This window comes from Candoia aspera, chromosome 4, assembly GCF_035149785.1.
Source record: "Candoia aspera isolate rCanAsp1 chromosome 4, rCanAsp1.hap2, whole genome shotgun sequence".
NCBI lineage: Eukaryota > Metazoa > Chordata > Lepidosauria > Squamata > Boidae > Candoia > Candoia aspera.
The window spans coordinates 18191246-18213646 of record NC_086156.1 but is presented as its reverse complement, the minus strand read 5'-3'; the positions used below and the strand labels follow the sequence as shown (position 1 = coordinate 18213646).

Sequence of the window (22401 nt, the reverse complement as noted above, 5' to 3'; positions counted from 1 at the left end):
TCCTTGCAGATGTGAATAAGTAAGTAACCCCGTAGAAAAACATTGTAACTGCTTACTTTAAAAGTTTTCACCTTCTGTCTTTAGCTTACAGGGGATACATCTCTCGCAAGGAATATGCAAATGCAAAGAATATGTATGGAGTGGGTACGTGGATTATCAGGCTCCAGGCAGGTAAGACCTGCCATTGATTTCCTCATACACTTACAGCACCCAGGTTTACACAGTCAGAATGCATAGCTATCGAACAGAATTAGAGGGAAAAACTGTGTTTCTTCTATTTCTGCTTAATGTGTTTCTGCCTGAGCTGGTGATTACTAGTAGCAGCTGAGAATCAGGAGCCAGGAGTGAAGCCAGATGTCAGAGCCAGAAGTCAGAATCTAGAACTTGAACTAGGATTAAAAAAAAAAGTTGCATTCCAAAGAGGAACTTTTCATAGCCTTTCCTGCTGAGGCAATAGGCATCCTGTATGAGTAGAATCATTGCAGTAACCAGGAACTGTTTACTGACACTGTGATTCTATCAGCCAACTTCAGTGAGCGGTAGTATATTGAATCAAAACTTGTAGCTCCAGTCTTATTTGGGAGTAGAGTGGTATTCCTCTCTCTCTCTCTTTCTCTCTCCCTCCCTGGGGAGGAGGGAGAGAGAGGTTTCCAGATAGGGGAAGTAGACAAAGTAAATCCAGTGAGGATTGAGAGCCTGGTGGTTTCAAAGAGGAAGGAGTAACAGCACTGGCAAAACCTGGGATATGAGATGAGATTTTAGGAACCCCAAAGAAAGATGGAACAAGGGAAATCAGGAAAGATGAGCAGGGCATGGTCAGACTGAAGCGAAGTGTAAATGCTAGCTTATAAGGAATGGAGGCAAGGTGTTGAGCAGAACTGTGACTCATGACCATGCATTCCTAAGCAAACCTGCTTTTTCTGAAATTTGATGGAAGATACTCATCCATCGCGAAGTATTGTGATGGAATTCATTTGGAGCCAACTAATACTGAAGACTTTTCAGCTTCTAATAACATAAGCCTATATCTAAAAAGAGAAGAAATTCTCACTAACCTTGGACAGAGATCAGGAAAAGCACCCCACATAATACATTAACTGTAAAATCCAGTGTTCCCTGAGCTGGTGTCCTCCAGAGGCAGAGAAGTACAATTCTTGTCATCCACAGCGATAGACCCAACTGGCTGGGATTGGGAGAAGGAGAGTTGATGAGAACGGTCACCCAATTCAATCTGAAAAGTGCCAGATTAGGGAAAAGTCAAGGTGTTATTTTAAATGTGCTGATTTACAACAATAAAATAAGGTTTTATTCTTACTGTGATTTATATTAGTTAGAAGAGGATTCTTAATCCGAAAGGAAGCTAAAGAAATAAATGATGCAGCAATAACAATTCAGTCTCACTTCAGAGGATACAGGGAGAGAACAAGTTTCAAAAGAAAAAGGTAGTGTTCTATTTTACTTATGATTATTCTGTTAAATGCCAACTCTTCTGCAATAAAACATAATCTTCTGGATCATGTCAACCAGCACTGTTCCATGCAGTGTGTGAGGAATGCCTAAGACTAAATAAAAGACTCAGACTCCAAAGCAAGTTTAAGTTCTGGCTTTTATTTAGAATAGAATGCACACCAGTAGAAAGCTGAGAGTGAGGGAAGCGCGCCAAAAGTTGAATTAAATAGTCTCGCGCCAAACAGTGCTCCACCCCCACACTCCCCGGGTGTGCCCCACAAGTTCAACGGAGTGACAGGCCATCCATAGGTGAGACGTCGTCCAGCCCCATTCGCCTCGGGCATTGCCCATTTATCCTTTTGCGGAGTAATGGTCCATTACCAGGCGATTAGGCTTCGGTATTCCTCGAAAGCGCCCGGACGCACCCTTCCGAACCTCGCCCTGATTGTTTCCTTGATACTGGTGTTAATGGTCGATTACCGGGCAATCAGAGCTTGTAGATCTCCCAAACCCATTATCTTCTTTGTCTTGTTTATTGCCCGTCCCTCTCCAGTCATTGACAAGCCTCTGTGCTTTGTCATGCGAGCTGTTGCGATGTCGCAAACATCGCAACGGCGATCATGACAGACCGCCCCTCTGAAGAAAATCAAGCCGAGGGCTTGGAGGGATATGCCATATGGAAGTTGCGGATTAGCTTGGGGGCCTGAATGTCGCAGGCAGCGACCCACTCAGGGTGGGGGAAGTGTTTCCAGCGCACTAAGTATTGGAGGGAGCTACGAAGCTTGCGGGAGTCGAGAACCTCCTTGACTTCGAAGTGCTGCTGTCTGTCGATCATGACGGGTGGGGGGGGTGCGTGGATGCCACCAGGAGGGGTCACTGGCCGGCTTGAGTAAGCTGCAGTGGAACACAGGGTGCAGCCGCTTCAAATTATGAGGTAGATCCAAACACACCGTGACCAGGTTCACAATTTGTGTAACCTGAAAGGGGTCAATAAATTTGGGGGCCAGTTTCCTGGACGACTGAGGTGACTTGATAAATTTAGTGGAGAGGTAAACCATGTCCCCTACTCGAAAAGGCGGCTGTTGGCGCCTGTGCCTGTCAGCCTGAAGTTTGTATGCGGTCTGTGCCTCCTTGAGAGCGTCCTTAATGACTGGCCAGGAGTCTGCGAGTTTAGGACCCCAATCACAGGCCGCCACTACTGGAGACGGGGCTGTGGAAGCTCGGGAATGGGGACGAAGTCCCGACCCGACACCACCCCGAAGGGGGTTTGTCCCGTGCTTTGATGCACAGCGTTGTTGTATGCAACCTCCACGAAAGGGAGCAAATCCACCCAGTCGTCCTGGTGGTAGTTGATGTATGAGCGGAGAAATTGTTCCAGGGTGGCATTGAGGACCTCAGTAGATCCGTCCATCTGGGGATGCCAGGAGGTTGACAATGCTTGCTCGGTGCCGATTAATTTCAAAAAAGCCCGCCAAAACCGTGAGGTAAATTGTGTGCCCCTATCGGTCACCAAGCGAGAGGGGCAGCCGTGAAGGCGGTACACGTGCACCAAAAAGAGCTTCGCCAGCTGTTGTGCCGACGGGATAGAGGCACAGGGGACAAAATGAGCTTGTTTGGAAAAGTAGTCTTTGACTACCCAAATGACTGTTTTCTTCTGACTGGGCGGTAAATCCACGATGAAATCCATAGAGATTTCGTCCCAAGGGCGTGAAGGGTTAGCCACGGGCTGCAGCAGCCCCTGGGGTTTACTGGACGGTCGCTTAGACATTGCGCAAACAGGGCAGGATGCCACATATGTTTTGACATCCTTCCTCAGCGAGGGCCACCAAAATTGGCGTTGGGTCAAGTGGAGGGATTTGAGGAACCCGAAATGACCAGCCTGTTTGCTGTCATGGGACCGGCTGAGGATAGTTGACCGTTGCGAGTCAGGGACGTATAAATGACCCTCCACCCAGGCGAGGTCTTGTTCCATGGAGACCTTGTCAGGGTTAGCAAGGAGCCAGGGATCAGATTTTAAGGCGAGTGCAAAATCTGCACGCAACCCACCCGGCATCTGCGGTTGCTGGCGGCCCGGGGCAGGCTGTGCCAGAGTCGTTCGCAAGGGGGGGGAGGACTGTTCCCGAGCGCGGCTCCGGGTGACAGCGGCCAAACCCAATTGAGATTCAGAGAGCACAGTCCCTACAACGTCTGAGGCAGGTTCTGCGTTCTGGGGCAGTTGGGAAAGTGCATCTGCCAAAAAGTTCTTCTTCCCTGGGATAAACTTCAGCTGAAAGTTAAAACGGCTGAAAAATTGAGCCCTGTGAATCTGCTTAGGACTGAGGCACCTGGGTGTGCGAAGCGCCTCGAGGTTGCGGTGGTCTGTCCAGACCTCAAAAGGGCAAGTCGCCCCTTCTAACAGGTGACGCCAAGCCTCCAGTGCCGCTTTTACTGCAAATGCCTCTTTTTCCCAGACATGCCAGCGCCTTTCCGTCTCGGAAAATTTCCGGGAGAGATAGGCACAGGGCTTCAAGAGTCCGGCAGGATCCTTTTGCAATAGGATAGCCCCAATGGAAAAATCAGAGGCATCAGCCTGCACAACAAAAGGCCGTTCTGGGTCGGGATGGGATAGAATTGGCTCCGCTGTAAAGGGAGCTTTCAACCGGTCGAAAGCAGCCTGACAGGCGGGAGTCCAATTGAGCACGGCCCCTGGTTTTTTACCTTGCGTGTCTCCCCGACGCCTTTGGTCCGCAACAAGTCAGTCAAGGGCAGGGCAATTTCTGCGAACCCTTTTGCGAAGGATCTGTAGAAATTTGCGAATCCCAGGAAACTTTGGAGTTGGCGCCGGGTGCATGGGCGCTCCCAGCTCAAAACAGCCTGAACCTTAGCGGATCCATTTCGATGCCCTTATCTGAAATCCTGTAGCCTAAGTAATCCAGGCGCGACTTGTGGAATTCGCACTTGGAGAGCTTAGCATAAAGTTTAGTGTGCCGGAGCTTGGTGAGAACCTGTCATACCAATCTTTTGTGTTCTTTCTCCGTTTTGGAGTATATCAGGACATCGTCCAGATAAACCAGTACCCCTTTAAACAAATGGTCATGCAGAACCTCATTAATTAGTTGCATGAAAACCCCCGGGGCCCCCGCAAGACCAAACGTCAGTACCTTATACTGGAAGGAGCCCAAGGGACAGTTAAAACCTGTTTTCCATTCGTCCCCCTCCCTGATGCGAATGCGATAATACGCCTCGCGGAGGTCAAGTTTGGAAAAGACCTTTCCAGTCGACAAGTGTGCCAACATGTCTTTCACGAGGGGGAGGGGGTACTTGTTTGACAAGGAAGCTGAATTTGACCTGTGATAGTCTGTACACAGTCTTAGGGAACCGTCCTTCTTTTTGCGGAACAGAACGGGCGCTCCAACCGGCAAGTTTGCAGGTTCGATGAAGCCCCGTGCAAGGTTTTTATCGAGGAAGTCCCGCAATGCCGCCAACTCCTTCAGTGTCATTGGGTAAATCTTTGGTTTAGGCAACGGGACATGAGGGAGTAGTTCAATGGCACAGTCCGTCTTGCGATGGGGGGGTAACTGGTCCACCTCCTCCTCCCCGAAGACATCCTTGAAGTCCGCATATTGTTCCGGCAACCCCTCCATGGGGGAAGCGTGAACCTGAGGGTCGACAATCTCTGCCCTCCCTACCGTCAAAGTGAGGGGTTTCCCCTTGTCAGGTGCTTGGTAGAACCCATCCTCAAATGTTATCGTACGGGTCCTCCAGTTAATGTAGGGATTGTGGTGAGTTAGCCAGGGGATTCCCAGAACCACTATAGGCTTGCCCACCGGGGTGACCACGAATTCTATGGTTTCCCTGTGCGTGCCCATTTGTAGGGTAACGTTCCCTGTACCCTGGGTGGCCGGCCCACCCCCTGCCGTGGAACCATCAAGTTGCTGGAAGAGCAGCAGCTTCGGGAGCGGGAAACAGGGTAACTTTAGCGCAGCGACTAGGTTGGGGTAGATCAGGCATCTGGAACACCCGAAGTCCACCCAAGCCCCGACTTCAATGGTCTTGGAGCAGTAGCTCAGTTCAATTGTTAACGGCCAGGATGGGACAGTCCACACTCACCCTGGTGTCATCGCGCCCATTCTCCACCACCTGTCCAGCGGCGCTGTTTAGGACAGGTGGAAGGCGTTTTCCGCCGGCTGCTTCAGGGCGGCCAACCCATCCTCCGCGAGGTAGACGTCCTCTTCTTCGTCCTGGGTCGCTAGTGCCACTGTCAGCCCTCGGGGGGGGGGGGTTAGGCAGTTTCTGTGGAGCCTTCTGCGTCAGTCTAGATGGGCGATACGCCGTCCTAGCCTTGTAGCATTCCGCCGCACGGTGACCCGCCTTCCCGCACTTGATGCATTGCCCACGGGCAAAGCGATGTTGTCTTTCGGCGTCCCATGTTGGGCCCGACTGTGGCGCTGGTCCTTTCCCGCTGGGAGGAAGCCTGTCCCTCTTAGCCGCCAGCATGAAGGTGCGCTGGGCGTGTTCAGCCTTCCCAGCAAGACAGATCCAGTCATGTAGTGAGTCTGGATCGTCTCTGTACAGCGCCCATTGTAACACCTCTCGATTGAGGCCATCTTTAAACATGTCAATCAGGGTGGCCTCCGGCCATTCAGGGATCTTCCCTGCTAAGACCTTAAATTCTAGGGCGTAATCCGCAACCGATTTCTGTCCCTGATTAAGTTCTTTCAGTGCGCTTTTAGCCCTCTCCTTCGCCAAGGGGTCTTCAAAGTACCGCTTCAAGGCGGCCAGAAAGGTATGGAAGGTAGCTAGGGCTGGGGCTCCGGACTCTGACATTTGAACGTACCAGTCCGCGGCTCTGCCCTTCAGTTTAGTGGCAGTAGCCGAGATTTTAGCCCCTTCCGACGTGAAACAATGTCCGTATAGTTGGATGTAGTTTGTCGTGTTTGTTAAGAAGAATGACAGGCTCATGGGGTCACCATCAAATTTGACTGGAAAGTCTTTAGCGATCCCACCAACTGGAGAAACGCCAACATGCGTGTGAGTAGGGGTGACCCCCACTGGAATAAAACCACGGGGCCCTGGGAGTAAGTCCCGCATCTGGCCCCTTCCTCTCGGGGTGGGGCGATAGGGTGGGTGGGATGCCGAGACCCCTCCCTGCACCCTGCGCGTCCGTACTCTTCGTGAGTTCACTCACCGCAGTTGACAGGGATTGCAGCAGGTGCTCTAATGATTGCACCCTGGATTCCAGAGCCCTGATCCTGTCTGGTGTGACGGGATCGTCCATCCTTGGTGCTGCCGATTGTGGCCCGATCAGCAGTCCTGCGAATTCCCTCTCGGGTGTCTGGGGGTATTGAAGTCTCCAGGTGGTATGGGATGTCCCCGGCCGGGGGTCCGCGACGACATCCCACCTGAAGTGTTGTTGACTCACGCCTCCCTCTTCCATCAGGGCCCTCCACTCCATGCTGGGGCTCCAGGCTCCCAACTGGGGTGCGGTGTGGGTAGGGGTGGGGCTCGTGTCCCATCTCGGGAGCGCCGATTCCAGAAGCTGTCTGGTCGCCTCCCCCCCTCGCGTTGAGTCCTTCGCGTCTCCGCTCTGAAGCGCCGACTCCAGGATCATCCCCGGTTCAGTCATCGCCAGCTGCTTCTCTCGCAAAAAAAAATTTCTGGTAGAGGCTGGCGAGGTTCATTCTTGAGTGACTCTCAGCTTTATGTGAGGAATGCCTAAGACTAAATAAAAGACTCAGACTCCAAAGCAAGTTTAAGTTCTGGCTTTTATTTAGAATAGAATGCACACCAGTAGAAAACTGAGAGTGAGGGAAGCGCGCCAAAAGTTGAATTAAATAGTCTCGCGCCAAACAGTGCTCCACCCCCACACTCCCCGGGTGTGCCCCACGAGTTCCACGGAGTGACAGGCCATCCATAGGTGAGACGTCATCCAGCCCCATTCGCCTCGGGCATTGCCCATTTATCCTTTTGCGGAGTAATGGTCCATTACCGGGCGATTAGGCTTCAGTATTCCTCGAAAGTGCCCGGACGCACCCTTCCAAACCTCGCCCTGATCGTTTCCTTGATACTGGTGTTAATGGTCGATTACCGGGCAATGAGAGCTTGTAGATCTCCCAAACCCATTATCTTCTTTGTCTTGTTTATCACCCGTCCGTCTCCAGTCATTGACAAGCCTCTGCGCTTTGTCATGCGAGCCGTTGCGATGTCGCAAACATCGCAACGGCGATCACGACACAGTGTCTCTCACAAAGAGATCAAGTTTGGTTTTCAAAAGATAATATAGGGAAAGGTGCATGTGATAAAACTATGGTATGCAAGAAAACTCAATTTGTATTCTTAACGTTTTATTCATTAAATGTGATATCTCTTGTTGGATTCTGGACTACATTTGGAATGGAACCAAATACATTTTTGAAAGTCACTCTTGGATAGTATAGAGATGCTGAGAACTCAGGACACTAGAAAATATGAGGAAGAAAATAGTACTGAATAGCCTTCTTACCTTGTACTCGGTCTGGAGTGCAGGTTACCAAAACAGATGTATTAGTGGCAGAACGCCTTTCAATACCTATTGTTACTGCACTGAATTAGATCACTCTTGCCCTGGTCCAGCAGGGCTCTTCTTAATTTAAGAATTAATTATCTTACTCTCCTCTTCCCAGCAACAGAGATGTTGGTGGGATCAAATCACAAATTGCAACTCAAACAAACCCTTTGTGCAGTTAGGATGACGGCGGGACTCAGATGGCCTCTCCAAGTTCATCTCTTCATTCTCAGCACCAGATATGGGAGGCCATTTCACAGGACACGATTTTTCTGTTACTGGATGGGCAGACAGCTGAAGGGGAGGGATAAAAGTAAAAGCACCCTTTTGTTTCCACTGTACTTTTAGTGGCACAATATATGGGAAAAAATGCTGTCATCTGCAGCTGCCTTTCAGTGACCATCATAAATCCTGTTATTCAACATTATATACCTTTATTTTGTAAAATAAAGTTATGTGTTGCATGCAAAAAGCCAAGTAATTCCCTCCAAAGAAACCTTTTGCATTGTTTTCATTTTGGAAAAAAAAAAGTTGTCACATTGACATTTTAATGCATAAACTATGCCCTGAGGGGTCTTGTAAGGTTACAATAGCTGTCTCTTGCAATATTCGCTGAATATATTACATCTGTTTCAGGGAATCCCTTCTCAGGAAGAGACAAGGTGAAATGGCAGCAAGCCCAAAAGAAAAAGAAAATCTTCCTGAAGAAGGCCAAAACCAGCCCACTCCCCACCGCTTGTCTAAGAAAGGATCTACCAAAAGCACTAGTGAACCAAGCCAGCAAGCTTCTCAGGAAAGAAGCGATCCAGCTGAGAAAAACCAGGAAAATGTTGCTCCCCAGGAAAATGATCTGAAAAGAGGATCTCTGAAATACGTCCAGCCGATTCCATGTGAAAACAAAATCCCTCTAAGGCATGGGTTTACAAGAGGCTCTCAGGAACACAATGAAGCCAGCCAGCCAGCCACAGGGGACAAAGAGAAGGCAGCCCTAGTCATTCAGAGTAATTATCGAGGGTACCGAACAAGAGATCAGCTCAGAAAGGAAGGGAAGTTACCTTGTGAAAACCACGGTGACAGTGAGCCTGGGACTTTGTCTGATGGTTTGACTCAAGTTCTAATAGATGGTCCAGAGGAGGAGAAATCTGGCTTGGCTGCTTTCTCCAGGCAGGTAAGCATCTGAGAATAACCATCCCCCACATGGGTTGGACCGTAGCACCCATCGCACCTTCTGGGGATGATCAGAATTGTAGTCCAAAGTATTTGGAGGACCCAAACGTGGGGAAGACTGATTAGGCAGTAGAAAAGCCATTCTCTCTCCCTCTCCCTCTCTGATGTAAAGCAGTTTGTGCAGTTTGCATTAAAATAGAATTCACCAAAATCAAATGTTGAAAAAAATGATCAAGTTTTTGATTAAGATAGTGTAATAGTTCAGTGTAAGAAAACAATCCATAATAGAAGGGGCAGAATTCTCTGCAATAAAAAGCAATGGTCAACACTCCTTTTCAGGATTGCTTTCCTTCTTTGATTTGCCTTTGGATGTATGTTTTGGTTATATGTGTATTTGTTTCTCACCTAGATATCACAATTATCAGAAGATTATCTGTCAATGCAGCAGAAACTGAATGAAATAATTTTGTCCCATCAGCTGAATCCCATGAAGCTCTCCGCAGACTACCATTCCAGCAATCACCTTTCTTCATATGTATATCAGTCTGGTAACAACCAATCTCATTATTAAACAAATGAATTTATTGGAAGACTCTGCAGATACAATTGCTTTGCTCGTGAATCTGTTATAGTTTTGTTCTGTAGTCGTGCAAGAGACCAAGGTGGGATCATTAATTTATACTGTTATCACTCTGAATATTAAAATCAGTGAGGTGTGAGAGTCAAAGGGCCAAGTAAGCTAATCAGTGGTCCACCACTTACTTTGAGATCGATCTAAGGGGCATCACAGGTTATATTTTGCCCTAGAATGGACATGCACATGTGATAGGTATTTGCAGAGTCAATAACCTCCTTACGTTTAGCCAAACTTAACTAAAGGATGTTATCAGAAAGTCAACTTCTGTTGATCAAATCTTCTTCAAAAGGAAATTTGGTTGCAGTATGGGTAAAAAATACCATTGTTCTGTAACAGTGAACTACTACCACCACACTAGTACTTCAAAAAATACATGTAAATATTATGACAACTATCAGTGATCCCAGAAGTGATTTGACTGAACTTATGGGCAATTTGCCTTTCACAGAATAAATGTTCTTGTGAACTATAAGTTTTTTCAACATGCCTCCATGTCCTTCTAAAACACTCTTTTTAAAAGAAATCATTATTATTTCCTAGTATTAAACCTTCTGATACATTATCTTTTAATTTTCTTTATGTTCCTAGAGGGCTAAATTATGTTTGAGTGACAATATGATTGGAGACCTGATAAAAATGGAAAATGGATTTTTTTTCATTTTCCCTTTTTAAAACTTCTGTAGAGAGTTTTCTTTACCTACTGCAGCTAAAGGGTCACAGTCTTAGCAATGTTCTTTCCTTAAATTATAACCTTTCAGAAAGTTATTTATATTTTCAAAGAAGGTTTGGCTTAATAGTTTTATAAAATATTAGAGACTTCTATTGGAGAAGTGGATTGATCTGGGCATTTCCCACACTGGCATTTGATTTTATCTATTTCTAAAATGTAGCAAAGACAATTAATAGTATAATTCTGTGTACTATTTGTCTTTCAGTATCTGTCATCCTAGAACAGTGTTTCTCAACCTTGGCAACTTGAAGATGTGTGGACTTCAACTCCTTCAACATGGCTGGCTGGGAAATTCTGGGAGTTGAAGTCCACTCATCTTCAAGTTGCCAAGGTTGAGAAACACTGACCTAAAATATCTTGAAGGATTTGGGTTCCCCATATTGCTAGTTCCATTACTGTGAAGACTGCGTTGTAATGACAAAATGTGCAACAGCTTACATGGGGAAAAGTGCAATACACAAAAACTGAGGCCTTACAGGTTGATGGTCTCTATGTACAGCCTATTATAGATTGAATTCTGCTTCTGGGATAAATGCAGATCTGAGGCTAGAGAGGACTAATATCCAAGGCTTTATTGTTCTCAGTGGCCAGAAGGACCTTTTACCCCCTTCTGCTGGTTTCCTCACAGTGGTTACAGCTAGGTACACATATTCTGGAGATGGTATTCTGTGCACTGGTAATTTGGTTTGGCTTCCTGTAATGTACTGTATATGGATTGCTCTTGAAGATAATTCAAAGGTGAGGGTGTTATTTAGCCTCTTAGGTTTGATGTATGGGAAGTAGTTAATTTTTTTCTGAGTTAGATCTCATCTGTGTCATTCTGTGCTAAATTGAATAAAACATACCATTTTTGTATGTTTTGTAAAACACATAGTTATAGGTTGGGGGATGGGCAGGTTGGTAGGAAAACTTGTGATAATAATAGTGGAAGGATGCTGTGAAAGGAGGGCAGCTGGAAGATTGGGGGAAGTGGTAAGATTGGTGGCATCAGTGGGAAGACAGGAGAATGCATCCAAACCAGCTGTTACCTAATTCCAATAACATCCCTGTTCAAAAATTTAAAATGTTGGTATGTTGCAAACAAATGCAGCAAGGTGGGGTCTCATTTCACCAACCCTTTCTTTGTATGCCACCCTGGTATATTTGAATGAATTTGAAAATAATTGTTATTTTTACAATCGTTTAGCTGGCAAATGTAACAGGTCCAGGTCCTCTAAGGGGATTGCCACTAATACACCACATCTCTCCTTATCAAGATTCAGACCCTATTGTTAGGAGAGCTTCCAGTGCAAATGGGAGGGTACTGGTAACTGGAGCAATTACTGGTTGTGTATCATCAGAGGCAAGTGTTCATAGGTACTCAGTGTTCAGGAATCTCCATCCATGGCAGTTGCAACTTCTTTCTCTACCTCTGTGCTCTTCAGTTGTTTAGTGTCGTGTTTCAGCATGACAAAATTGCTTGTTTCAGCCGTTTGCTCTGAACACTTCTCAAATTAGGTTTGAGAAAGTCCAACCTTGGATATAAGGTACAACCTAAGAACAGCTTCATTGTCATGTGATTTGTATATTGTGCTGCAATATGCAGATAGATAAGGTTTGCAAGTTTTTGATCCAATGTGATATTTTCCCCAGGCATAATTTTAAAAGCATTCTTGAGGTTTTGAACAAACCTTTCAGCCAGTCCATTTGTAGCTGGGAGCTACAGTGTTGATGCAATGTATCTAGGAATGTCTGAAATTGTCCAGCTACAATTTGTGGCTTGTTGTCATTCTCTGATGATTCTGAAATGCCAGTTCACACAATACATCTAGGGTATGTGTGCCTGTTGTTGAACTCACTAGGAACACCTCTGTCCATTTCAAACGTGTGCCTACCATAAGTAAAAAAGAATTGTACTGATAAACAGTACTGCAATGTCAGTATGATTCTTTTTTTCATGGCAAGGAAGCCATGGCTGAAGTGGTGCTCTTTGGGGAATTTTTTTGGACATGTTGGCAACCTGAGCAACTCACTGCACACTGTTCACTTTGGTGACTTTTCTCGGCCAGCAAATAAAACTTGAGTTAGTGTTGCCTCCTTTCCTACTCCAAGATGTGCAACGTGTAGCTCCCCCAACACTTCAGCTCTCAGCTTGGATGTTATAATGACTCTCAGTCCTTACGTAAAGAAACCGCCTGCCAAATGTAAGATGATATGGCAGTGATAAAACTCCATAAATTGAGAGTTTATGTATACCAGCCGTTCTTGGTTGCTATGTAGACTTGAGACAAGTCCTCTGTCCTGCTTTCACTGAACCATCTCAGCTGCAATGGGAAGACTCTGTGAGAGAAAGTGTGTCAAAGGAATCTCCATCAGATGTGCATTTCTCAGTTTGTTTACTCTTTATAGGTAAACAAGACAGTCCATCTGCATTTGTATGCTTATGTGTCGTTTTGAATTCTGTTGTGTATTTGTGTCCACCAAGGAACAAAGCCCAGTGCACATTCAGGCAGCTGCTGTAAGCAGAATTCCTTTTGGTGAATTTAAGACTGACAATAGTAGCTGATGAGGGTAGCGATGAGAGTAAACTCCCTTCTTTACAAATACTGGCTGAAATGTTTAATTTCCCAAACCAACCTCAGCACTTCCCTGTCTATATTTGCATAATTTTTCTCTGCAGCTGTGAGTGAGTGTGGTGCAAAACCTATCAAGTGTCCACTTCTGTCTTTCATGATGTGTGGCATAACCACATCGGTGCCATATGGTGAGGCATCTCTAGCCAATTCCACTGCTCAGTTCTGGTTGTATTGTGTGCGCACTGGGTCTGATGTCCCCATTGTCTTGCTATAGTGAAAGCTTGTTTGCACTGCTTTGCTCTCTGCCATGCTCTTCCTACGTACGGTAGAGTGTTCTAGGGATAGAGCAGAGTGGCTAAATTTGGTAGGAAACTTAGAATAATTAACAAATCCTAAAAAAGAATTGTAGATGTCACACAGCTCGTGGCCTTGAATTTTCTCTGTATGTTTTTGTAGGCCTTGTGCGTCAATGGTTAAATAATATTGTGTAATCCTAGGTTTAAAGGACTCATATTTGTTGCATAGTGGTTGAAGGCTATAGTCTGCCAAACCGTGCAACACTGTTTTGAGATTTTGTAGATGCACCTCTTCATTTTCTCCTGTGACTAGGATGTAACTTACATATCATTGGATGTCTGGATAGTCTTGTAACACATTGTCTAGTGTTGTCCACATTCCAAAAACAAGTCTGTTATAATCCTTATAGTAGGAAAAGCTAAACTTTTTTCTATTCTATCTGTATTAGGTCTGTTTTCTAAAATAGTGTCCCTGGGAGGTGAGCAAAAATGTCCTCAATTCTAAGCATGGGATATTGCTCAGCTTGTAATAATGTATTACAGTTGACTTTTACATCACTGCAGATCCTAACTATCCTGTTCTTTTTACTTACTAGACTGACAGATGTAGCCTATGGACCGCGGGCAAATTTTGAAAGATTACCCTCAGTTCCCATCAAATCCAGTTCAGTTTTACCACTTTTAATATGGCATATGGATCTGGATGTGCTTTGTGAAACTTGGGTGCAGCATTTGGTTGTAATGATATTTTACATTTGATGTGCTCAAGCATACTCATGCCATCTTAGAACACAAGTACATCATTATCCAATAGTTTTTCTGCTTAATTTCGGTGTTCTCCATCAAAGGATGCGTCGCTCACAGGCTGTTGGTGAAACTCCAGCCCAGAAGCAGCTTTGTCAGCCAGTCATGACCGTAGGGTACTAGTCCATCTGCTTTTACAATGTGTAAGTTCAGCACAACTTGGTGGTTATTAAGTGTTACAGTTACAGGAATCACTTTAATGGAAGTCTTTTTTTCCCATATAAGTTTTTAATTTTGATGGCTGTAGTTGAGCACCTTTGAAATCTTGCTCAAATTTATGCTGCAGTATAACTGGTACAGCAGAAACAGTATCCAGCTGCAGTAATAGCGGTTTGCCATTTGCTTCTAAAGGGTAAAGGTTTCCCTTGACGTAAAGTCCAGTCGTGTCCGACTCTAGGGGGCGGTGCTCATCTCCGTTTCTAAGCCTTGGAGCCGGCGTTGTCATAGACACTTCCGGGTCATGTGGCTGGCATGACTCACGGAACGCCGTTACCTTCCCGCCGAAGCGGTACCAATTAATCTACTCACATTTGCATGTTTTCGAACTGCTTGGTGGGCAGGAGCTGGGACGAGCAACGGGAGCTCACCCCGCCGCGCGGTTTCGAACCGCCGACCTTCCGATCGGCAGCTCAGCGGTTTAACCCGCAGCGCCACCGCGTCCCTCCGCCATTTGCTTCTGGTGTGAGCCTTATTGCTGGTCTCTTTTCACCTTTTGTGTTACAGATTTCCAGTTGAGCTTATCTGTGTTTCACTTTCATTATCAAATCCTTCATTTAGGGCATGCACTCCTGCACTGCTTTCTAAGTAATGGGGTAATTGTTTTTCTTTAGTAAACAATTTGCCCTTACTGAGTGCTAGTCTCTGAATTTTCTTACTGTTCTGCAGGTTTTTTCTTTAAATCTGCACTGAGCTGGGAGTGTGAGCCTCTGCCACAACGATAGCACAGTTCATGTTGACCTGTTATTGTCTTCTGCAGTTGTGTGCTGGAGCCAGCTCGTACTGGCTCATGATAGCCAGTTGTTAAATTTTCTGGAATTTCACAAGCCAGTTGAGAGCAGAGCTAAGCCAGGATGCCTAGCACGCTGATCAGCTGTTCTGCGGCTAACAATGTGTCAATGGAGCCAACAGAGCCAGTTCTTAAACGTGTACCAACACAATACTATCTCTCTGTATACTCTTGCAAGCTTATTCACATTTGCTTTTACTCCTGACTGCAGCCCTGTGTTTCTAGCAGCCATTTCTATGGAGATGGCAATTTCAAAAGCTGTCTAAAATGTTACATCTGCTTCTTTTAATCTTTGGAGTTCTTTCTTTCAGATTTCCAGAGGCTAGCTGACCATTTAACTAAATGTGTCACTTAGCCCCTCACCGATTTGCAATGTTCAGTCAGCTTTTTCAGCTGCTTATGCTACAATACTACATCTCCCTCGTTTTGCTTCCACTTACAGAATCTGAAACATTCTGCAATCAGTAATGGTTTGGGTGCCATGTTATATGTTAATTCACATGTTAATTTACAGTATACTAGTTCTGCAAAACTAAATTGTGAGATTTTTGTGGGGTAGTTTAAAGCTTGATTGATTGATTGATTGATTTTGTGCCATCAAGTCATTGTCAACTCTTAATAACCACACAGACAGGCTTTGTCTATGACAATCTGTCCCTAATCAATGCACCCATCACCACTGTACCTGAGCCCATCCACCTTGCTGCTGGTTGTCTTCATTTTCTTTTTCCTTCCACCTTCCCCATCATTAGCTCCAGAGAGCTAGGCCTTTCTGTAAGGTGTCCAAAGTAGTTAAAGCTTCTTAAGCTGTGTGTTTTGCTTCTCATAACACTCAGTAAATCAGGCACCTTTTTTTCACAGCTACCACACTTAAGTTTAAAAAAATTGTTCAGATCTTTCTGAATGTGATGTCAAGTCAGCTTTGGCACTGTCAGGCACATTCTTCTTCCCTGTAAAGCTAGCCATCCTCCTATACTTTTCCATTGTCTCAGCTTACTGTGTAACCAGTTCAGCATTGCTCTTTGCTTGCTTGCTTACTGCCTTTTCTGCTCCTCTAGAGATAACATTGAGAGCCAGTTTGGTGTAGTGGTTAAGGCACCAGGCTAGAAACCAGGAGACCGTGAATTCTAGTTCCGCCTGAGGGACAAAGCCAGCTAGGTGACCTTGGGCCTTGACTTGAATTTGTGGAGATTCCTTTCATCTAATACCATTTACATGCATGCATGCATATATACACACAGACCAGCTTATTGAAGGTGGAAGAGTGAATAGCCTATGGTCAAACAGGCATTGGCTCAAGTCAGGCTACCCTGGATGGTATAGAAACATTGTATGCTCCTTCGCATGCCCTTTTTCTCTGGCAGTAGCAGCACCATCACACTCACCCTTCAGCTACCCTGTAAGATATATTATGAGATAGCCACTGCAGGATGTCCAAGACACCTGAGAACAACATCAACAGCAACAGTTTGGTCTAGTGATTAAGGCTCCAGGCTAGAAACCGGGAGACTGTGAGTTCTAGTTCCACCTTAGACACAAAGCCAGATGGGTCACCTTGGGCCAGTCACTCTCTCTCAGCCCTAGGAAGGAGGCAGTGGCAAACCACTTCTGAAATCTTGCCAAAAAAACTGCAGGGACATATCCAGCCAGTCTCCAGGAGTCAGCACTGACTTGAAGGCACCGAAAGAGAAAGAGAGAAGAGTTAGGCTTGAGAGGCTATTTTACCATCCCACTCTTGTGTCTTTCCTACTGACCAGCAGAAACAGGTGTGTTGGTGGGTTTTTGTTTTTTTTTGGCTAACTGTAGAAGAGCTCATTAAAAAAGTAAAACTAGAAAATGAATAATCTGGTTTAGTGTTAAATATTAAGAAGACAAAGATAACATCAACTGTATGCATCAACTTTTTTTGCCATCAACTCACAGTTGATGGCAAAAAAAGTGAAGTTCATAGATAACTTTGTTTTCCTAAGCTTGAGAATAGATAAAGATTGACAGTGTGCTGGAGAAATAAAGAGATTAATCTTAGGGAGAAAGGCAATGACAAACTTAGACAAACTCATGAAATATAGATTTCTATGACAGTGGATCAGAATTGTTAAAAGAGTAGTTTTTTTCAGAATTAATCTACAGCTGTGAAAACTGGACATTGAGAAAAACTAGAGAAATAAATCAAATGGCTTCAAATATGGATTTGGAGGCAGTTACTAAAAGTGTGATGATCTGCAAAAAGAGCCAATGAATTAGTCCTGGATCAAATAGAGCCTGATTGCTCTTTTGGGCAAGCAGAACTCACAAACTTTGGGCATGGGAGGTGAACAAATGATGGACTAGGAAAAAAAATCTGTTAAAATTGGTAAGGTATTGATTATCAAGGGAGACAGAATGAGCAAGGATTTGTCCATCCTATCCACAGGGGTTGTATTGACCCAGTAGCACCTAATAAACTACAAAATATGTGTTTTCAGGAATGGCAGATGTTAAAGAAAAATGGGTAACCCAAGCCCATTCTTGATGTTCTAAAAAGAGTGCTCAGGGCTGGACCATGGAGTAATAGTCCAGTAGATCTCAGTCAGGAAGAGAGGGAGAGGGCAAATTCAGTATCCCAGGTTTTTTTCCCCCTTTCTTAGAGAAAATTGCACCTGCTCCCACTTCTCTCTACTTGCTCCTAAAAACCTCTGAAAGAATTAAAATGCTGCTTATGATTTTAGCTTTGTTCTACATTGTGTCTAAGCTCTTTTAATTGTTGAAGGAAAGAAGGAAAGGAAAGATGCCAGTGGCACTAGAGGCATCCAAATGCATGTCAGATGTTCCAGATGGCCATGATCATACAGTCAAAGCTTTGCACCTTTTTAACATGCATGAGAGCACAAACTTCCAGAGGAACCAAAAATGTATTATAAGTGTGTTACTATTTAATAAAAAATAATTAATATTAATTAATGTATCAATTATTGAAGATGTGAATAATAACAATTCTGTTCTAAATGCATCTGATCCTCAAAGGTTGGTTGGTTGATTATGTGCCATCAACTCATTTTCAACTCCTAGAAACCACATAGAGTTTTCTCCATGACGATCTGTCCCTAACCTGGTCCTTCAGATCTCCTAATGGTGTACTTATTGCCACTGTAACTGAGTCTATCCACTTTGTTGCTGGTGGTGGTCTTCTCTTTCATTTTACCTTTCCAAGCATTAGAGCCTTTTCCAAAGAGCTAGATCTTAGCGCAGTGTGTCCGAAGTAGGATAATTAACCCAAAGGTTAATGCTGCATATAACAGCATGCCAAAATTTATCTTTCCATTTCTTGACGATCTTCTTTCCTTGCAAAAGAAACTTCTGTTTTTCTACTTCATTTATAGCGTACTTCCAAATTTTCTAGGAATTTCTTTGGGAAAATGCTCTTTGAGCTTAATCTGGAAGATGACAGAGAATGCTGATATCTTTTCTGTTTTCTGTTATGTGCCTTAGCATTGCTTTGCTCTTTTCCCAGCTGCTCCTTCTTCCTTAATTGAAAAAACATCCTCATTCTGAAGCGTTTTAGCAATCTCCTTAAACATAGCTAGTAATCATAGAAACCCACCGGTTCCAGGACTATGCCATCTTTGGTGCTGGGTGGGGTAGCACTGCTCCAGACAGACCACTTGCCAATCTGGGCCCCTCGTAGACTCACAACTCCTGCTTGAAGAGCAGGTGGCAGTCGTGGCTAGGAGGGCCTTTGCACTGCTCTGTATTATGTGCCAATTGTTCCTCTTCCTGGATCGAAAGGCCCTGCTCACACTCACCCATGCTCTAGTCACCTCCAGACTAGACTACTGTAATATGCTCTATGTGGGGCTGCCCTTGAAGAATATCTGGAAGCTTCAACTGGTGCAGAATGTGGTGGCGTGGGCAGTTATGTGTGCTCCTAGAAGAGCATATACTACACCTCCACTTTGTGAGATGCATTGGCTGCCAGCTTGCTTCTTGGTCCAATTCAAGGAGCTGGTTTTGACCTTTGAAGCCCTTCATGGCATGGGGCGGGGTTTTCTGAGGGACTGCCTCTCCATGATTACATCAGCCCATCCCATTAGATCTGACCCGGAAGGTATGCTACAGATTCCACCAGCCCAGGACTTGCATTTGGTGGGTCCCAGGAGGCGAGACTTCTCTGCTGTGGCTCCCTCCCTGTGGGACATTCTCCCCCCTGAAATTAGGCTTGCCCTTCCCTGCTATCAGTTAAGAAGTCCCTCGAGACCTGGTTATGTGGTTTGGCCTGGGGGTCTTTGGAAACCGAAAACATTCTTAGATGGCTCCATTGTGATTGATGTTCTTGCTCTCTCTCTGGGGGTTTGTATCTTTTACGATTTTTGATAATATTTTTATTTTAATAATATCTTTTATTGTGCTTGTGTTTTTTCGCTGTTTTATTTAATTGTTGTATGCCGCCCAGTGTGAGATGGGCAGCCATATAAATATGATTAATACATTAATAAATAATCATGACCAGTGTCTCAATAAGGCCCCGTAATACAATTCACTATTAATTGTGGGCAGTCACTGCAGGAAAGGGGAAAAAATTCCACTGTCCAGTTGCGTTCTTCATTCTTCGTTTATCTGCTAGCAGCACCTGGATGTGCCCCGGTTTTAACTGCCATCTCATTGGGCTGCATCTGCCTGACCAGCTTTTGTTACAGATAAAAGGAAGTATCGATCATATAAGCATAAACCTTTTCTTTACTGATAAGGAAAATAAAATATTTACCCCCAACAGTGTTTCAGCTTCCTCAGAAAGATTAGATTAAAGATGTGTCTCTAAATAGAGGATTAATTTAAAAAAGCAGCACATCATCTTTCATATCCTTTAAAAAGCAATATTTTTTGAGAAAAAACATTCACTGTAATCCCAGTTCCCCAAAACGTCCTTAATCTGTGAGTGGCAATGACTGCTGATCTTTTGTTTTCCTTTAAATTGGTTAGCCTTCCAATTTCCATAATTACTATAATAGTACAACTGATAATTGTACATGTTTCCTTCAATTTCATGTGTTTAGTTAGCCATCATACAGCTGCATTGGGAGAATCAAAAAAAAAAAAAGCACCCTTATGCCAAACAGGAATATTAGCTTGCCTTTATCTATAAATAGACCAACATTATTCATTTTTTACAGCCCACAATGGCTGTCATGGTTAACTTTTGATCTTAGCCATATTAGAGGTAGTATTAGTCTGATACATTATAGCAAGAAATATGAGCCATTTTTAAATAATCATTTGAAAGGAAGCAGGATGTTCAGAGAGCTGTTATCCTACACCAGGAGTAAGCAATAAGATGTTCCTCAGGCATTGTTACTGCAATAACCCTAAACTTTAAAAAATGGGCAGTTTATGAGACATGATGGAAATTGAACATCCAGAGGGGTCCCATTTCACAACACTATGCTGCCCACAGAGATGTCCTTCATTGTATGAAATAGGTTTGAAGAATCCTAACTTCACATTAGTGATATGCTGAACATTTGAAATGCCACATTTCAAGAATGAAAAGATTGCTCCAAGACCAAGACAGTGGTTTCATATTCAGGGTTTTTTTTTCTTTATTTTTGAAATGGGTTGTTTTGATCAGCTGGAAGTGCTTCAAGCTCAGACCAGCTCTGGAATAATAATGTTTTAAGTTAGAAGCACTTTTAGAATGACTGGAGCAGCCTGTTTCAAACTCAATTTGAATTTGAAATGTTTCGCATACCTCTAGTTCATACATATTGGTAATCTATCTAGACCGCTATCCGTTTTGATCCATCCATTTGTAGTTAGGTACAAACCAGGGCTTCCCATTTTTTTCTGAATATGAGAAATTGCAGCTTGGACAAACATTTGTAAATATCAATATCAGTCATGATTTGTTCAAGACACAGTTTCCCAAATTCAGATGAAATTGGAAACAGGTTTGTTTTAAGACCCAAATGGGACCTTTTCTTCCTTTACATGTAATAACAGTAAAAGCAAATTGGAGCACCAGGCCTGAGGATCACAACAGAATAGTTGATCACAGCTCATATATACAAACACACACATGTGTGTGTGCTGCTTTCAATTCCCAGAGAAAGGTGAAACATGAATGTAGTAAGTAAACTCTATCTGACTTACACACACACATGCAAGAAACAATAAATGGAAGGTTTTGATTATATTTGCTTTCAGTGTAGTAAAAGGAATTAATTGCATTAAAATGTCATTCTCTGCAACATATTGACTGCACCTTAGTTTAGAAAATCACCATTGTTCTTGAGAAGGAAACATAATTGTCAATTCATTAAATTAGAGACCTTCTGCATTCCGGATAAGAAACTAGAACAATAAATGTAATCATTATTCAACTGTATTATAAATTAACATTATTCCTTCTGGCCTTTCAATATATCAGTGACCTTTCCAAGGCTTTATTTATCACATGTAACAAAGAAAAAGTTATGCACCTAATTGTGCTGTGGTTACACTGATATATTGCTGATCGTTTTTGATTATAAACGTCTGTGTTGCTTTCTTAATTAGAATGACATAATTTGGTAGAATAGCATTTTCCCTACCCACAAGGATGATGAAATATCACAGATGAGCAAATTTCTTTCCTTACCCATATAGGTCAAGCCAAGGAGAACACAATAAATAGCTGTAAATTGGTCAGGCTATTCATATATATAGTTATGTAACCAAAGCCGTCTTGTGAGGTGATTAAATTATGTTTGAGCTGGATCAAGCTAGTCTGGAGGTAGGAGATCACTTGGAAACCATGTGATCTGAGAAATCATTGAAAGCACTCACTCTTTTGAGCCTGGAGGATTAGAAGAAGACAGTGGTGATCTTCAAATACCTTTCAGGCTGTCACCGAAAGGATAGGCTTGTTTCTCCAAACAGCAGAAGGAAAATTGCAAAGATGGCCATACTCATCCATTTAATTTAAGTGTTATCACAAATTCTGCAGAGGTAAGAGGTCTCTTGAATACATATATTATCAAGAGTGTAAAGAAGAATTAAGACATTTCTCTAGCCAGAGAAATAACAAATTACACGAAAGTTGTATTGAGGCCTATCCATACAACAGTGCTTGCCAAACCAGGATAAATTACCCAAAATTGGATAAAAGTGCATTTTCTTTGGGTAACGACACACAAACCCGTTACCCAATCACAACAGGAATATTTAAATTGACTTAAAAGTGTTTTACCTGCATTGGGTAAAAAGGACTTTCTGATAAGCG

At 43.9% G+C, this 22401-nt stretch overlaps 1 protein-coding gene across 1 annotated transcript in view; it reads left to right on the top strand.

Moving 5' to 3' along the window:
• MYO3A (myosin IIIA) overlaps positions 1–22401 on the top strand; it is a 103610-nt gene that overhangs the window by 70730 nt on the left and 10479 nt on the right. Inside the window, exons 28-31 of the mRNA XM_063301919.1 lie at positions 85–171; positions 1331–1442; positions 8609–9140; positions 9549–9687. Of these exons, the coding sequence (XP_063157989.1) occupies positions 85–171; positions 1331–1442; positions 8609–9140; positions 9549–9687 (870 nt within the window). The remainder of the gene's footprint in view (positions 1–84; positions 172–1330; positions 1443–8608; positions 9141–9548; positions 9688–22401) is intronic.